Here is an 18,902-nt window from a genome sequence, read left to right as displayed (position 1 = left end):
CATTTTTAAAATCGCCTTCATCCGTAAACTCTAATGTATTGAGTTGTAGGTTGGATGAAATGAAATGCAATGAGCATAAGTTAGTCTGTAACATGCAAATATTCTGAAGTGTTTAAACGTTCAACAAAGTGTGCCTGACCATCTACGAGCCTCATAAATAACACGATGCTCCTAATGTTTTTGTTGTCGTTTTGTGCTCGAGGCAACAATTAGTCTTAAAATATAGGCGCATTAAAGTTTGAAACTTAAAGAACAAGAAACTTTATGTGCATCATATAATTATCGAACAAATATACTACATATTATTAATCAATATACTATGAATAAAAGAGATAAAACGAAGAAGGAAAATGAAAAGGTAAGCATCAAAGAACACTACAAAAAACGAAAAAGAAAAAAAATATTTTAGAAAGTGGAGCACTGATCAAAATTCCAACTCTAAGAGTAATTTAAATAATTAAAAAGTATTGTCCAGACTTTTCTTCAAATAATTTCTCAAATTGACGTCTAAATGATCAACATAAAGAGCATTAAGACAATAGCGAAAAAAACATTTATTAGAACACTGCGAAAGAAATCTCACGTGCTTATTCAAATCTACGATTTCTATAGAAAATCTAACAGACGTTTGATGAACATCCGACCCGACGATTATTTTTTTAATAATTTACGGCTATGGCAGCCTCTTTCGTAATCTTTGCTTCGGAAATTCTCAACCATTGCTTAGAGCAGCTGAAATAGACCGAGAAACGGCATTGACAAACAAGACAACCACACAATCTTTCGGTTTACAAGCTTTGAGAACCTCAGAAAGTAGAAAATGACAAATAACGACAATTCAACTTGAGACTTTATTAAAAAAAGTCGCAAAATAATAAAAATACAACGCGCATATCTATCCGCATCTTAAAGTTTATTACCAATCCATCGACAGACAAGGCACACGAGACTTTCAATTTAAAAAAAAAACGAAGTTGCCGAGATGCGCAGACATGTAGATTTATTTGCAGATAAGTCTGCCAATGTTTAACAACACTAACCCGGAAAATAAATTAAACACTTACCTTAAAAGAAATACAACAATGACTTACAGAATTTCATTACAAATGATTGACATAAATAATAAAAAAAAACTAAAGAGAGACCGAACAAGTTACGATAATGAACAACTACTTATCTGGTTGACGAGTAAGAAAAATAATACATTGAAAAATAAGAAATAATCAATTCTTCTTCTTGCCGGTTTTGACGGGCACAACCGGTACAACTGGGACGGCGTGGATTGATAATGACATCTTGTTCATGTAGTAAATGTGCACCATTGAAAACAGGAAGCTGCATAAAATAAAATAAATAAAATTATGTCTGTGAAATAAATGAAATCATTAACTGTAACATTTAAATTCAAATCAAGCAACATATGAGAGTAACCATCTGTCCTAGATTAGCCATTGAATAAAACTACAACATGAGTAACAAACACTACGATAACTAACTACTGTATGTTATGTATAGATAAATGTTAAGTGATGCACGAGATGATATGATGACTGGTGTGTATAAAAAACATAGTAACCAGGTTGTGACACAGACGCGATGAACCAGACCAGACGCAAACATTGATACCAGCAATGAAAAGAATACTGAAACAAAATATAAATTATTACAATTACTCAAGGGAAACACAATACGGTGAACACCATAAACATAAATATGTTATGTATCATCATATATTCTCACATGTATTATCTAAAATACTAAATTTATTCTCCCAATACATTTCCTTCAAAGTTGATGAAAATGCAAGTGACACTGTACAGTGTACATTCCAAACCATATTAATTATAAAAACCTTAGAGCATAATTTTTAATTAAAAGTTGTTACATACTTTCAGGAAAGAGTTGAGCTTGGAATCCCTTTCCAAATGCCACATTTTCAAAATTATTTATAGCCTGAAAAATAATCAAATTGAAAGTGAATTGCAACAGCATTATAATGAAAATTTTAATAATTTATACAAAAATTTCACAAGAAATCAAAGAATTAAAAATTTTAAATTGTTTAAGTTTAAGTGTTGTATACATATATTGTTTATGACTTTTATAAACTATAAAAAAGATTTGTTTATTATAGTAATTATTATTATATTATTATTGTACTACCTAACTAAATATATTTTGTAAGAAAACATAAAATAAATAACAAGTATCTACATTTTTTTATTTAAAATTATTTTACAAATTTTTTTGTTTATATGATTAAGCAATTTTTAAAGCTCACAATTCAAAATTCATTATTAAATAAAAATTTCTGGCCAATAAAATACAAAGATGAAAGTCAAAAGACTAAAGTAGAGTAAGCAGTAATGAGTAAGGGTAAGGGTAAGGCCTATCTCATATAAAAGTATAAAAGCCAAATTTTCAATCTAAACTTTAGATTCTAAAGTAAGCAAAATTTTTATATTAACGTATATATAAAAATAACAAACCGTCAAAATTAGACAGAAGAGAACTGATCCAAGTGCTCCGCCAAAGATGGTCATCCATTCGTTGGAGGCCAACTGACTCTTGTACATTTGCATACCAGCAAACACAAGAACGCCCAGCGTAGCCGATATCAGTAACGAAGTGCTTGTAGAAACCACCGCTGTCAAAAACAAAATGAACCAAATCAAATAAAAAAAATTTCATGCAAGATCATAATAATTAAAAAAATTCGAAGCAAAATAAAGATTAAACAAACTTACCCATTTCGCTGGTACAAAATATGTATACGTGTAAATATGACTTGTAAGCTATCAACGAAGATTTATCATAAACACGGCATCCCTATTTCTTGTAATATTTTTTAAATTTCTATTGAATAGTAAAAAATTGAAAAATTTTGGAAGCTCGAGCACTACAAAATTATTTGAAAATATAAAACCACGCATTTAGTGCATTATAATCATGGTTTTAAATTCGACAGAGAGCTTCATGGCAATAATATTTTTACTAGCTAAAAATACGGTATTGCGATATAGTTAGTTCAATTCTCACGATAAAATTTCACGAGTATCATTCTGACGGATGATCTCTGATCTCATTCTATGTGTACTGAAAATTTAACGTGCTAAAAGAGTTGAGGAGAGATAACTGATAAACCGACCTTTAGTATATACGGAATAGCTTTTTTATAATTTCCTAGAAATTAAAACATTTTTTAAAATCAACTTAAAAAACCAATTGCTGTATTAATATAATTTATTGGTTAAATATATATCAATGGGTTAAACTTTATAATTACATAAAATTTAACAACACAAATTTTGTGCGTTTTAAACTAAAATACATTAAATAATAAATTCGAAAATTCACGAACATTCTCGAACGAATATTCAAGTATTTGCGAAAGGTAGCACCAAACACTTGCTCTCATCTGCTGAATATCTTCTAGAAATTATTATCAGCCTGAGTTGATGTCTTTCGTTTGAAAATATTTTTTTAACTATTTGCAGGCATTAATATGCTTTCTCAAAGTTTAAAGAAAAGTTTTTTTTATATTTTTCAAAATAATATTATAAATATAAACTTTACCTTATGTTAATACGTCAAAAAGCAATTTTTTTCAGTTATTGGATAGATTGAACCTCCGTTTTGAACGCTAAATATCGAATCATTTTCGATAAACTAACTCATTGCTGTTTTAGTTATTAAAGAGAAACTTTAAAAACATTCTTGAAATTTGCTGGCCGTAATATACGTTCAAAAGTTGTAGAAAATTTATTTTGTGTTCGATTTCGTAGTGGACTAAAGCTTTTCGAAAATATTGCCAAACTACAATACGATGGGAAAAGATTATTATAAAATACTTGGACTGCAAAAGGGTGCTTCAGATGATGAACTTAAGAAGGCTTACAGAAAGATGGCGCTCAAGTATCACCCCGATAAAAATAAAGCTGCGGGAGCGGAAGAGAAGTTTAAAGAAGTCGCGGAAGCTTACGAGGTTCTGAGTGATCCTAACAAAAAAGAAATATATGACAAATATGGAGAAGAGGGTCTTAAAAGAGGAGCTGGTGGTGCAAATGACGGTGGTGGCACCAGCACAACTTACACATTTCATGGAGACCCGCATGAAACGTTTAGAATGTTTTTCGGTGGTGAAGATCCTTTCAAAATGTTTGGAGGCATGCCTGGAAACAGCTCTTTTCAGTTTACTAGTAACATGGATGTGGATGATGACGGTCCTGGTGTCAATATGTTTTCAAATTTTTTCCCTGGTATGGGTGGTGGTAATATGGGCAGTGGAGTTCACAGAAGTTACTCACAAGGATCACATGATAGCCAGAAAAAACAAGATCCAACTATAACATATGATGTTCTGGTTACTTTAGAAGAAGTTTATAAAGGAACAAACAAGAAAATGAAAATAACAAAAAAAGTGTTAAGTCCTGACCGCAGAACAACAAAACCGGAAGACAAAATTTTAGCTTTGGAAATTAAACCAGGCTGGAAAGAGGGAACAAAAATAACATTTGCTAAAGAGGGTGACCAGAAACCAAACAAGATTCCTGCTGATATAGTCTTCATCATCAAAGATAAGCCTCATCCACTTTTTGTCCGAGATGGATCAGATATTAAATACAAACACAAACTATCCTTGAGAGATGTATGTTTTTATTCTAAATTTGATCATTTTTAAAGTTCATTTTTTGTTAAATTTTACAAACTTTTTCATTTCTTTTTTCTCAGGCAATTCTAGGAACAACAATACAAATACCAAATCTTGATGGGCGTAGAATATCGAAGGAAATTGGACCATTGCGTAGTTCATCATATACTTTAAAGATTCCTAATGAAGGTCTCCCTATTTCAAAAACGCCAAACAAGAGAGGTGATCTCATTGTTGAATTTGAAGTCTTCTTTCCAGACAATCTACCAGCAACCACTAGAAACAGAATTGCAGATCTATTAAGATGATCGATTCAATTGTGTTTCATTAAATTAATCAATAAATTAATGAAGGATAAATAATAAATAATTTAATAAATTAATAAATGTTTAATTTATTTCTATGTGTAATAACAGCTAATGACACTTGATTCGTCAATGCTTTATTTTTTCATTCTTTACCAGTGCAGTTTAAAACAATTATGATAAATGGTCATTTCATTCGTTAATCTCTTGTTAGTATGGTCCCTAGTTATATTTAACTTTTGATAATTGTTATAATTCAATGTTCATGTCAGATAAATTATTGCATAATTTGATTTTTGCACATTAAAAATGTCAGATGAATGTATCAAAGTTGGTTTATTAGGCTTCAACATATCTTTAAGCCGTGTTTTTTATAATGTTGATATCACGAGGTTTCGATTGAGTAATGTAAGTACATTCGGCTTGGAACTGCTTGCGTCATTAAATTATGTTTTTGCCTCTCATCATTAATTTCGGCTATCATGAGCTATCGAACACCTCATTCAAGGTCGACGACCGCCCGCCAGCAAAAAAATCTACAGAGATGTTTCAGCCGGAATCGCAGCAGCTGTTGGCAACTATGCCATGATTATTAATATCGATTATTTACGTGGTATTTGCACGTAGTTTGAATTTCAATGTTTAGAATTTTCATGTATGTTTTGTACAGACCAGCGATCACCTATTTTTGCTGTCGACGTCGTAATCTCGAAAATTAAAACATTCCTTCGAACATCGTTTTGTTGACCGTGTTATCGAATTCAGTGCAGTATGTGCGTAGAATTTCAAACCTTACTTAGAGCAATGGCGACATTTTCAACTTTTTTACCTTATAACGACCTTATTGTCTGGCGATCTTAAAGTCAGACGATCTTAATGCTTGGGGGCATAACGTCCGGCGGTCTTTTGTCCGGCGGTTTTAGCTGGCAACTTTTTCACCTAGAACCGGCAATAAATATTAATGCTACTGTTTATTCATTAACTGGGCATTATGCTTAAGGTTATTAATTAACATTGATTGAAAAACTATTAGCAAACGTTAGATATTGCAACTAGAGAAGCTCAACGAAAATAGTGAACAAAAATACACAAACGTCAAAATTGAATATTATAACAAATGGCTTTAAACGAAATGCAGATATAATGCAAATTTAAGTAGTAACCGATGAATAAATTTCAAAATTTGCTTTTAACATTTTCGGCAGCCTCTGAAGATGATGTTAGTAAAATGCTGCAAAATTCATCTGGAAAGTACTGTCAACAAGATGTTGCATCAACACGCATTCTCAAAACATTTATCAATTTGTCTGCACCTTTTAAGCCAATATATATGCTTATATTAAGGCTTCTTCAGCTGGCAAACATTCTATCATAGACTACATTTCTTAAAAAACAAAATGGTTATAAAAATCATTGGAAACTACAGGCCAATTTCCAATCTGTTCTTTCTATCCATGATTATGAACATATGCTTCACCAAACAATAACTTAGTTGCGTAAAAAGTATTTATTCATTAACGCTACCGCTTCACCAATCTGAATTCAGGCAATTTCAACCACTCTACCTAAACGGCTCTTTTGTAAAATTTGTCTGTGGTGTCAATCGAAAAATCAAATTGGTCAATTTATGAGGAACACAGACACAACACATGCACTCACACAGATCGTTGCTATAAAACTTCGGTTGATGTGAAAGAAACAAAGGGATTTGTCTAAATGGATATGTTTATAAAGGGTTTACATAATATAAAGGGATATGTCTTAAGTGAGTGCACTGAAAAATATAACCGCAGCGCAATTGAAGCATTTGTAAATGGAGCATTCACACACTCACTTGTATTCTCTTTAAACAAACAAGGAATCAACAAAGTAGAGTAGAGACACAGTATATATATATATATATATATATATATATATATTTGAGCATCTAGGCTCATACACTACATATCAATTGGAATACCGAAGATGATATAGGAATACCGAAAAAAGATAAAAAAGATTGGAAGTTAACTAACGTCGAACATGCTGTGATTTTCATCAATAATTGCATATATATATATATATATATATATATATATATATATATATATATATATATATATATATATATATATATATATATATATATATATATATATATATATATATATATATATATATGAACATAGTTAAACTCTCATGTGGAACCGATAAAAAAAGTAACTTCCATTCAATCAAAGCAAACGCGCTTTTATATAATGTTAAGTTAAGCGTTCTGCACATTCAACGTCAATTTCAATTCATTTTCAAGCGAGATTATTTTGTACGTAATAATCTTAAACATCCATCATGCTGTTCGGAGATTGAACATAAAACACTTTACGGAACGATATTAAGACAACACTTCAAATAATTTGTTAGCTGTTTTTCAAAAATAAGAATTAAGTTGATACGTTTAATGATTTTCTTGCTACGATGGACAAAATCAGTGGCGTTATTGGATCAGTTTCTGTTGCCAAAGGAAGAAGTGATGATGATTTCTCGGACAGACTCTCTTACCGGTTCACAACGAGTTTTCTGATTGTTTTTGCAATTCTGGTGACGACCAAGCAATTTGTAGGCGATCCCATTCAATGTTGGGTTCCCGCTCACTTCACCATGAACCACGAGGAGTACACGAACGATTACTGTTGGATCAGGAATACTTATTACTTGCCGTATGATGAGTACGTCCCTAAAGAGCACGAGAGGGAAAAGCGCCAGATGATTCCTTATTACCAATGGATGCCATTGATTCTGCTCGTTCAAGCCTTAAATTTCTATCTACCTATTCTTCAGTGGAGAACTTTCAATAAAAGGTTGGTCTTTTTTTTAATTTAAAAAAATTTGAGATTCATGCGTTTTATTTTTCAAAACTTTTCCCGTTTTAAATTGTTTAACTTAATTTTAAAGGACCATAAAAAATTATACATTGTAAACATTGCGTTGATCAATTTTATGCATACAAAAATTGTTAAATAGTTGATTGAAATTAATTTTAATTGAGGTCGGGAGTTGATGTGAACAACATAGTGGAAGCAGGCAAGAAGTTCATCGATGCAGAACACGTGGACAAGAGAAACAGTACTTTGGAATACATGGCGCATCAAATGGACAGGTCCGTTCGCAACTATTTTCTTAACTGGAAAATATAAACGTGAATTTTAATGGCAATCGACAAGAAATGCGATGTTTGATATAATAATATATAATAAATCGCTTTATTTTTATCAACTTTTTTACGAAACTGTTGTTATTATGAATAACAGTAGTAGTTGAAAAATTTTTTCGATTAAAAGATTTTACTTTATTAACTAACGTACCAGTACTGTTGTTAGCTTATTTTAAAAGATAAAATTAAGAAGATATCATTCGATCAATTTGTTGCTAAAGCGCCATTTCTGCGATGTTCAACAGCGCTCCTCAATGAATTTTGCAATCAGATAAGTCATGAGATCCACTCTGAACATAGTAAATGATGGAGAAGTAGAGAAGGAGGTAGAAAGTTCTGGAGAAAAGAACCGGAAAAGGCAAAAACGGATTTAGCGTAAGAGTGGGATTATGACAGATGAAATGAACATCAAGAATATTGATACTATGGTAAGGACAGTGTAAAGTTTACCTGCTAAGTTATTTTTTAAATTTTAGAATTCGGTTTCAAAATTACATAAATTTCACACTAAGCATTATTATAGGGCGTTAAAATTGTAGTTGAATTGTCAAATTAGGGCGGTGCGGGTGATAGATTTTCGCGGAAACAAATTGTTTAGCAAGATGTTTTCGTTCCAAAAATCGAAACATTCAGATACAATCCATTCAAGTGATGTTTGAAAACATAACCATTTTATTCTACAATAAATTCAAACCGGTTTTGCTGTACGCAAGCAGCTGGACATCTGCCCGGCAAAAATAAGATAAATTTTATTATTACTTACAATACGTTTTCTATGAAATTATAGGTAACCTGGTCATTGAACAAAAACTCATAATAAAAATGAAGATCTGCTATAATTTATGTTCGAAAAAACTCTATCATTAAGATAGACTTTTGTTGCAGTGGTTTAAAATCATTCCGCTCATATTTAGTGTAATGGTTTACGAGCCTTGTATTATTCTAATGTTTCAATTATTCGCAGTTTTCTATTTTTATTTAAAACATTTTAATGTATAGTCAAGCTCTTAACGTTAATCTGAATGATGACCAAATTTGACAAATTAATAATTTGTATTAGTGTATGCCTATGCAAGTCTATTCATTTTAGATGATAACAGAAAAGTCAGTATCATACCATTTTTTGTGCACTTTCTAAAAATAATATTTTTATTTTTGCTTAAATATATTATATGAACAGACAGCCAGAAACATTAACACTACTAACTAAGTGAAACTTCATCAGGGCTCCAGCAAGCATGTGCTCCTTTGAACTTATGCTAATCATAACAGACACGTGAAAATGCGTCTATGCTAATGAACCAGTTCCCAATGTGATGAAATGAATGTTATGTCTAGTCATGGTCAGCCGTGCAATTAAATCGCTCATTACATATGCGCTAATTTCCAAAACAGTACGACGTACTAAATGTATTAGAAATGTAAAATGATTAAAAAATTGTATTTTTTAATTGAGTTGTAGCTAAGTTTTGCTTTTGACGATGTTTTTCAAATTTTTATAGACAATGAACATTTAAACACGAACATTCGAAGTAATTGAATTTAACATTTTAACACGCCTCAACTGCTGTTAATTTGCAAGTCAATGCTGCGTTTTACACAAATTAGTAAGGGTCAAATTCGTCTGGTTAAAATTTTTGCAAACGATTCCTATAGCTTGTAAATTATAAAACTTACTAAAAACATTCATTTACATTCACAGATACTTATCAAGTCAGAATATTTACAAAACAGAGTGCACTCTCAGTTTGAAACATCTCTTCACTCGAATATGTTGCAAAATTTGTGGCAGAAACTACGGAAACTACCTTGTCACCTTGTACATCTCCACCAAGATTTTGGTTCTTATCAACGTCATTGGTCAGCTCTTCTTGTTAGACACGTTCCTCGGGATCGATTTCCATATTTACGGTTTGCAAGTGTTGGCTTCGGCACTGAGAGGCGAAGATTGGACCATTTCGCCGAGATTCCCGCGCACGACCATGTGCGATTTCAAAGTTCGCCGACTAGGAAATGTTCAACGTTACACCGTGCAATGCGTCCTGCCGATTAATCTTTTCAACGAAAAAATTTATCTCTTTCTCTGGTTTTGGATGGTGTTCGTGGCCCTGATGACTTCCATCTCGTTGGCCACCTGGATTTTGAGAGTGGGTTTCCGCATCGATAGGCATCGCTACATCAAAAAACATTTGAAGCTGATGAATAAACTGTCGAAAGATTGGGACAAGCGATTTGCTATAAATTTTGTAGATGATTATCTGAGACAAGACGGAGTTTTTGTGATGAGACTCGTTGGCCACAACACTAATGCATTGACTGTTACTGAGTTTGTTTGTTGTCTCTGGGATCACTACAAAGCAAAATGTCTGACGCAAGATACTTCGCCTGAAAAAAAAGTTCTTGAAGTTGATGTTTGATCGTGGAAAAATTAAATTCATATTTGAATGCTTTCTTCAAATATCATCGTTGAAATATTATCGTTGTTTCATCGTTGAAAAATTAAATTCATATTTGAATGCTTTCTTCGAATATTATCAGCTGAGATATGTTCTAGCTTTATAAGAACTTTTTAATATCTTAAAATTTTGAGGCTATTTTTGCATATCAATAAAATTTTATTTCAAAATAACTTTTAATTTTATTTGATTCGAATGTTTTTGACTAATCAAACGCAATATTGAAACTTGAAATTGAATGCCGTCTAGCGGAGCGGAGCAATTTAAACTTTTCTGCAGCTGGTGATAGTTGCTTACGAGATCATTTTTACCGTTTTTGCTTTTGTGTAGTCAATTTTCACCTCAACTTTAAAACGCCAACCATTTTTTTTGCAATAATAATATTATCTCTAAATTTATTGAATTGGCTAAAAAAATATTTTGATGGAAAATTTAAATAGTTTTTGCAACTTTAAATAAATATGAATAACTTGAAAGTTAAGTTTTTGTTTATGGTTTAATAATTAATCGGATCTTGAATCGGATGAAAAACCAAGAAAAATGTGGAAAATCTGCCAAGAAATGAATTTATAACGATAACAATTCAAAAATAATTAAGATGATCTGTGATGATCGACTGATTGACTGACCAACTGATCGATTGATTGACCAACTGACTCATTGATTGATTGACTGACTGACTAATTGACATTATATTTGTAACATATCATAAAGTTAATGTGAGGTTATGTCACATGCACAACTCATACGGGCATTATAATTTTTGACATGTAGTGTGTATGTGCATAGTTAGTTTGCACGACAGAAGGCAGCTGCAGATGATGATAAGAATAACGATGATGATGATGATGATGATAATAATAATAATAATAATAATAATAATAATAATAATAATAATAATAATGACATTTATAAAGCTCTAATGCAGGATACTGATGTACAAAAATGTAGATGATGAGATGATGATATAGATAGATGACAACGATGATATGATTATGGCGTAGATAATGATACAGATAGATAATAACGATGATATTTATTTATTTATATATTTATTATTTATATGATGAGAATGTAGATGTTGATTTAGATGCTGAAATCGTGCATTGATTTGTTTTCAACCTGATCAAAGTTTGTGCTCTGCAGCGGACTATTAATAACCCACTTTATCGCTTTTGCTGGGAAATGTTTTCGCTGTGAGTTACCCTGCTGTTTTTATTATTGTTGTTATTGCTCTTGTTCTTGTTGGGCAGAAAATCATCGTCGATGTTTTAAAAACTGCAACCCTACCGAATGACATGACTTCCAATTGCGACTCATTATTTTCCATGCCAACAGTAGCAACTTCGTAACAACTTGGAAGGTGAGTGAATGAGGGAGAGGAAAATGTGACATCATCGGCAAACAATAAAACACTGATCTAAACTGAACAAACAGATTCTTTCCTGTATAACTTAATTAAAACATTAAAGTAACGACAAGAGTGCAACTAAAACAACAAAATTTGAAACAACAACGTTTGAAACAACTACATTTAATTGAATTACTGTATTACTATATATATATATGGTGATGTGTAAGTATCTATCCATCTATAATATATAATTATTGAGACCATTACAAGCAAAAAGTTATTAGGTTTTTAAATAAATCAACACACCAAATGGTATATATATACATGCACATATATAAACATAAATCAATAAAAATTCTCTATGTATATATATATATATATATATTTATTTATATATTTATTTATATATTTATATATATATATATATATATATATATACATACATACATAAACATCAGATACATTCATATACACATCTAGAGTAGTATCCAACAGGCGCTATATAGTAACAACAACACTGACAGAATGATTTCAATTTTCTCATCACATTGAATTTATACAGCTGAATATTTTTTTGAAAAGTTAACAAAAATGTTTTTTTTTAATTCAGTCAAAAGTTTACTCGAGATGATCTTCACAGCTTGCAAGATCTAAAACACTTTAAGAATTTTAATGTATAGAAAGGAGGAAATCTTGAAGAGAATGCAGATGCACGGTCAAGTGACTTCCTCCTGTACACCATCTTCACCAACGTACACCTCATCACTATCCTCATCATCATACTCATTTTCTTCATCGTCGTCGTCGTCGTCGTCATCCATGTCCAACAACGTCCAGCGCAGATCATCTGCTGTAGCAGCACCGAACATGTTCACGTCATGGCATAGCCTCTCCGGATATATGCAGTACAAATCCACGGAAGGTTTTTCCACCATCTATCTATTACTATTACACATACACGCGTTTGATGTGTTTAACTTGCAAACGTTCCTCACATGTTGATTTTACGTGTATGGTATACGTATTAAAATGTTTTGAAACATGTTGTAGAATGATTAATCGTTACAAAATTTTACAAAATCGTTTAGTTATGGATTTTAAATGAAATAAATCTGGAAAACACATGGCATCTTATCTATTGTCAAACCATTTGAGAGAAAAAAAATTAAAAAAAAACAACAAGTAGTTTGATTTCAGTTTTGTTACAGATATTTAAGAATACAAAATAGTTGCGTTGGATCTTTAAATTTAAACATCTCTTTAATGGCAAAACCCTTTTTCTATGGTTGAGTTATCTTAACTACAAATTAAATCTTATACAAATGATTAAATCTTTTTTTTCAAAGAAACATAAAATTTCTCTGAATATTTAAATAATCTTGTTTTGATAATAATAGTAACCACATTGTTTTAATTAACCTTTCATCAAGTACTTTAATTAGTTAATTAACTAGTTAATTAATTAATTAATTAATTAACACCTCTGATACTATTTTCATTACTAACGTTATTCCAATTGTCTTGATTAATTTAGAAGGTCTCTGGATAATCTTTATTGTAAATATTGTAATTAGTGTTATCATAATTAGCAATATTAATGCCATTTTCGTCATTATAATCGTCATCATTATAATCGTCATCATCGTCATTGTCATCATTTTCGTTATCATGAACATTATCCTCAACATCATCATTGTCATGCCTGTCCTAAACATCTGTAACGTCATCATCTTTATTATCAATATCACTATCATCATCGTCGTCATCACTATCATCATCACTATCATCATCATTATCATCATCATTATCACTGTCATCATCATCACTATCATCATCATCATCATCACTGTCAGGACTAAGTCGTTTATTCAAACGACGTTTGTGGTTCATACTGGACGATATGAATTGCAAACTGCTCGGCTACAAAAGCGTGGAGACTTCAAAAGCGAGCGGAAGAGTCAGCTTGAAGCCGAGCGTCGAGATTGACCTACGCACTGCTGGCATCTTCCCGAGCTCCTCCAACGACGGAGAATTCACTATCATGTTTGAGATTTTTATCCGCCCACATTTATTTATTTATCTACAGATGGCGTTTTATTAAAAAAACAATATTAATAAATTATATTTTTTACTGTATAAAATAAAAAAAAGTTAACAAATGAAAAAAATGTTGATAATATTGAATGATGAATGGTGTTGATAATAAATCACAAAGAGGTGCAGAGAACGAGCACCAACTGACAGCTGACAACCAGGAATCATCGGTCATATGGCTGCTTGCTCTGCAGGTCTTCTCATCACATCAATCTTTCACTCATTCATTGCATTCTTTCATTTTATAATGACATTATCACATCACTACATTATTAGGCCATTATACCATAACACTGACCAATATACAATTGCACCAATAAAATAATTATTTTACCCTGTTGTAAAATCAATGTATATAATGATAATAATATATCGGTTGTCATTTAAAAAATGTTCATTAAAGTTGTATTTTTAAAACTATTAATTGAAGTTGTTTTTTTAAAACGACAGTCGCTGAGAAACCGCAGTCAAGGAACGGACATGACAACCCTGGCCAGCTCCATGGCCACATTGGCTGCCCTTCAACCTTCATCTGAAGTAATTTAGCTTGTGTTATTTCAAATATTTAAACTTAATTTGAGGATGTTTTTTTTTAACTTAACAAAAATGTTGCCCGTCATAACAAAATTTTTTAATATATAATTAAAACATAGAGGTAGGTAAGTGTTTCTATTTGAGTATTTTCAACATTTTGAAATCCTGAAGTCTGAACTTCGGCAACAAGTGCTTGCAAGCACGTCCAACATGAAACCGCCATTGAAACCAAAACATCGCAGTGTGTCCTTACTTCCGTCGTTTCATTTGTGCGCCAATTCAAATTTCCAAACCGCTAAGATGAGCAACAGTTCCCCTCAAAAATCAGTTTTTGAGGACATCAAGCACAAAGGCGTGTCCCTCGATAGCGGCATGGAGTTTTACAAAAGTAGAGGTTTGCTTTATTATTTAGTTCGCTTGCTGTTAATTTATAGGATCATTTTTATTTATCAGCACATGGTTTGGAAAAATTACAAAAATTAATAAGCGTCAATTTTAAGTTTATTTATCAGAAATTTGTTTTGCTGATTTGCAATTTTGAATTTAAAAACTTTAGACGTATTTGAGTGAAGTTCATGCATTAATAACATGAAAGATCAGCACCACGTGAACGAAGAAGCAGCAGATTCGGCGTTCGAGATTGAAAACACGACAAGTCTCAGTGACTGGCAGATCAACGACCCCACTACAGCTGCTCGCAACAGCAGCTGCAACAACAGCCGCATCAGCAGCAGGAACAAAAATAATGACAGCAACAAAAACAACGACAGTAGCATTAAGAGACAACAATTCGCCAAACTGTCAACAGGTGACGAATCTCAAGTGAATGACGAGGCGTTGGGATCAGCGTTCAACAGGTTCCTTCCTATTTATGTTCAAATCGCACGATTTAATTTTTTTTTTATTTCGTAATGATGACAGTTTGATTTGTTTTAACATTATTCTGAAAAAATTGAATTTTCAATCGTTTTTATAACGCTTAAAAGCGACAACTTTAAAGTAATAAAATTAATCAGTTTTAATTGTAACTGAACTGAAATAAACACTAAATTGAGTAACAGTGAGAACAAACCACGGATTGTAACTCAGATGAAATAATAGTATGCCAGAGTGGGCTTAAAGCAAATACTGAAGGCGATGAAAAAATAAAGTCAAGCAAGATGGATGGCGCATGAAGCAGTTTTTGAAAAAAACATCTAAGAGTGACCTGTAAATTCTCTTTTAATACAATCAATACAATCAAATACAATCGAATTCGATACAATCAAATACAATCAAATTCAATACAATCAAATACAATCAAATTCAATACAATCAAATACAATCAAATTCAATACAATCAATGCTGAGAAAAGAACAGTGCCGAGAAATGTGGACTGTCGAAAAATCTGAAAAAAAATCGAAAATATTTTGATCTTGAGTATATTTCTTAGGCCTCTAAAACTTAATTAATAAAAAGACAAAATAAACCACCAGAGGCATTTGAAATTGCATACAGATGAAAAGAATGGATGACAGGAGTGGAAACATATAAGATGTTCTGGAGTCCTGAACAGAGGAGTGGAAAGTCGAATGCAGAATCACTTGTTGAATGAATGAAATAAATGAACCATTCATTATGAAAACTTGTGGAACACCATTTTAAAATTTTAAATATCTACGAATAAGTGTGCTTCAGACGCATGACATGCACGCATGCCTGTTGTCAGGCAGTGTCGAAATCACATACACACACACAACACATACACACACATAACACACACAATGAAATATGTATGTAACAGCACGTACAACGAATCTGTCCGCATACATTAAGTGTGCCTATATGCGCATGTATGTAGCGTACGTACGTATGTATGTATAAGCATGTGGACACCTGTCGCAGTGACTCACTGTGTGTATCTTATTTTACTGTGCACATCCATTATTGATGTTCATCGACTGGTCTTTGCTTTACTTGTTATTTAAATGAATTCCCTCATCTTCCTCGCGCCATCATAATAATTTCAACGCGGTTAGTCATAAACCTCTAATTGATATTGTGCTTCAATGACTCATCAGCACAAGTAGACTGCTCATATTGATGTACTGCCATCTCTAGAGGCTGCGTGGTGTGGCACATGTCTCAACGAAACGTGGTTTACCGTTCAACCCAATCAAATGAATGACAGCTGAATAAATATAACCTCTTTTTTTCAGTAGACTTTATTTATGAAGACCTTCTTTTGATAATTTTTTACATATTTGACATTTAACATAACGTAAGAATTTAACATATTTGTTTCTTTTTTGGTAAAATAATTTGGTTTAAAATACTAAGCTATAATTTTTCCTGAATTACGTTTATTCAGACTTCGTCACCGAAACTCTAGTGAGTCTTCAGTCGACACAACCATCCAACAACAAGATTTAATCGACCAGATGATGAATTTGGAGAAACAAGTCATGTACGGTCATTAATTTTTTGAAAAATAATTCAACTGGGTAAAAAAACAAATTCAGCTTCTTTATTTAAATAGAGAATAATTGAGAATGTAGAACTGGCTAGAAATGAATAATGTGAGATAATTAAATGATAAGATGTAAATATTTTGTAGAACCTTTGAATGAAGTTGTTGAAAAAAAAAAGAAGAAATAGAAAAATTTTTGATACTTTTAACAAGAAATACTTAGTTTACATACAAAAATGAGACATCAGAATTAAAAATAGCTCACAAACATTCAATTAATATTATTGAAAAGATAACAAATTAAAAAAAAACTTTGACGGCCAATTAATGAATAAATTCTTAATGTCATTCAATAAAAGGAATTCAAAAGCTATGATAGCCAAGTTGATGAATAAGGAGTGCTGCTTCAAAGAAATTATTGAACAAAAAGATTCTCTAATAAAAGAGTTGATTCATAAAATCAACAAAATGGAAAACAATGTCGATAAATCCAGGTTAGCTATATGCATGTTCAAATTTTATTTAAAAGAAACTTTTTGTCAGCGTACGTGTAGTAAATGCAAATGAGCTTTGATGCTCCAGATTTCAATTTGCTCTAAAACAAAAGCCTGTAGTTTGTGTCTATGAAATCATCAGCCTCTACATTTCAATGCTCAATTTTATTTAATTTTAACTGAAATAATTTGAAACTGACAGCAATGAAAACATGTTGAAAAAGAAGTTGGATAGTTTGCAGAATCAGATGCTTTTTCAATGTTCCGAAGTCAAACACTTGACCAAACTGAGAGTTTTAGATGCCCAACAACTGGAGCAACAGAAAAAGTTAGTTTTAAAATTTGGACATTTATTGTTAAATGTCAACCCCCTGAGACATTTTAATGCAATTTTATATATGATGCTTAAACAATCAAGAATTAATAGTATAAGTATTGGCAAGGTACGATCTAAGTTTCATGTATATTAGAAATGTATTCTATCTCCAAGGGCACTTTTAGTTGATATCACATAAACTAGAAATAATTTTCATACACAATTTCCATCAAGAAATAAATGAATGATGTTCAATAATTACTCAATCAAGTTGTGTTCAAATGTGTTTATGTTCTTGGTAACACCTCAATGAGCGCCAGATGAAAAGAGCGCAGTGCAATGAAGGCGCATGATAAGGAGAGCGCAAGTAAAACAGACGCGAGCCACAATAGTGCATTTACTGAAATTTACATTATAATTTCATTTTTGAATGTTCAACTACAGAGTTATCGAAGAACTGACACTGAATTTGGAGTCATGGAAGGATAATTATGTGTATTTGTTGCAGTCATCGATCAGCATCCCATCTGGAGATATCAATGATAAGTGGCAGCTGAAGCTCTATGGAGGAGATGTGGTGATTCAAATCATTCATTTTAAGAGTTCATTAATAATTAGGCAACAGAATTATTAAAAATATTGTAGAAAAATTAAATTTTTATTAGTGATTAATAAAAATCAGAACGTTCGTCAGTATGTACATCAGTTCGAAAAGTCTTCATTTAAGTCCAAGAAAAAAATAGTGAAAGCTGAAAAATGTTCAGTGTATCTAAACTTTTTACAAAAAAGAATTTGTGTTTTTACTTGTCAGATCAAATTTTTTAACTTAATACATGTGATGCCGAAAATAATTATTTAAACAAGAATCATGAAAACGGTTTTTCAAAAAAGTTTGTAACCCAAGTATAAACTTGAAGGCTGCAGACGCGAATGTTTGTTTTACAATTTTGTGACATTAAAGCATATAAGACTAAATTAGCCAAAACATCGAGTCATTTGGGAGTTTTCCGGGGCCTATGTATTTTGTGCAAGTTTACGTTTGGATGAAGCAGTAAATG

General features: G+C 31.7%; 3 protein-coding genes across 3 annotated transcripts; 2 read left to right on the top strand and 1 right to left on the bottom strand.

Annotated features, from left to right (window-relative positions):
- Positions 1 to 1,223: 1,223 nt before the first annotated feature.
- Positions 1,224 to 2,751, bottom strand: HELRODRAFT_162477 (hypothetical protein; the record flags this gene model as incomplete). The annotated part of the gene is made up of 5 exons (XM_009024670.1): positions 1,224 to 1,335; positions 1,577 to 1,643; positions 1,890 to 1,953; positions 2,490 to 2,647; positions 2,748 to 2,751. The coding sequence occupies 5 exons, from the start codon at positions 2,749 to 2,751 to the stop codon at positions 1,224 to 1,226; spliced, it is 405 nt and encodes a 134-aa protein (XP_009022918.1).
- Positions 2,752 to 3,826: 1,075 nt separating this feature from the next.
- HELRODRAFT_155930 (hypothetical protein) lies at positions 3,827 to 4,959 on the top strand (the record flags this gene model as incomplete). Its single annotated transcript, XM_009024669.1, has 2 exons — positions 3,827 to 4,648; positions 4,732 to 4,959. The coding sequence occupies 2 exons, from the start codon at positions 3,827 to 3,829 to the stop codon at positions 4,957 to 4,959; spliced, it is 1,050 nt and encodes a 349-aa protein (XP_009022917.1).
- A 2,208-nt stretch (positions 4,960 to 7,167) lies between these two features.
- On the top strand, positions 7,168 to 11,081 carry HELRODRAFT_154179 (hypothetical protein). The gene is made up of 5 exons (XM_009024668.1): positions 7,168 to 7,793; positions 7,982 to 8,092; positions 9,849 to 10,616; positions 10,685 to 10,719; positions 10,759 to 11,081. The coding sequence occupies exons 1-3, from the start codon at positions 7,411 to 7,413 to the stop codon at positions 10,561 to 10,563; spliced, it is 1,209 nt and encodes a 402-aa protein (XP_009022916.1). The 5' UTR covers positions 7,168 to 7,410; the 3' UTR covers positions 10,564 to 10,616; positions 10,685 to 10,719; positions 10,759 to 11,081.
- Positions 11,082 to 18,902: the final 7,821 nt, after the last annotated feature.

The sequence above is a fragment of the Helobdella robusta genome (genome assembly GCF_000326865.2).
Source record: "Helobdella robusta unplaced genomic scaffold HELROscaffold_4, whole genome shotgun sequence".
Taxonomy (NCBI): Eukaryota; Metazoa; Annelida; class Clitellata; order Rhynchobdellida; family Glossiphoniidae; genus Helobdella; species Helobdella robusta.
This window is presented reverse-complemented; position numbering and strand designations above follow the sequence as displayed.

What these genes read in the sequence shown, in the direction of transcription:
- HELRODRAFT_154179 (XM_009024668.1), top strand. Translation starts at nt 7,411, where the DNA reads ATGGACAAAATCAGTGGCGTTATTGGATCAGTTTCTGTTGCCAAAGGA. An exon ending in TGGAGAACTTTCAATAAAAG is followed by an intron (nt 7,794 to 7,981) that starts GTTGGTCTTTTT and finishes ATTTTAATTGAG; the next exon opens with GTCGGGAGTTGATGTGAACA. An exon ending in ATGGCGCATCAAATGGACAG is followed by an intron (nt 8,093 to 9,848) that starts GTCCGTTCGCAA and finishes TTACATTCACAG; the next exon opens with ATACTTATCAAGTCAGAATA.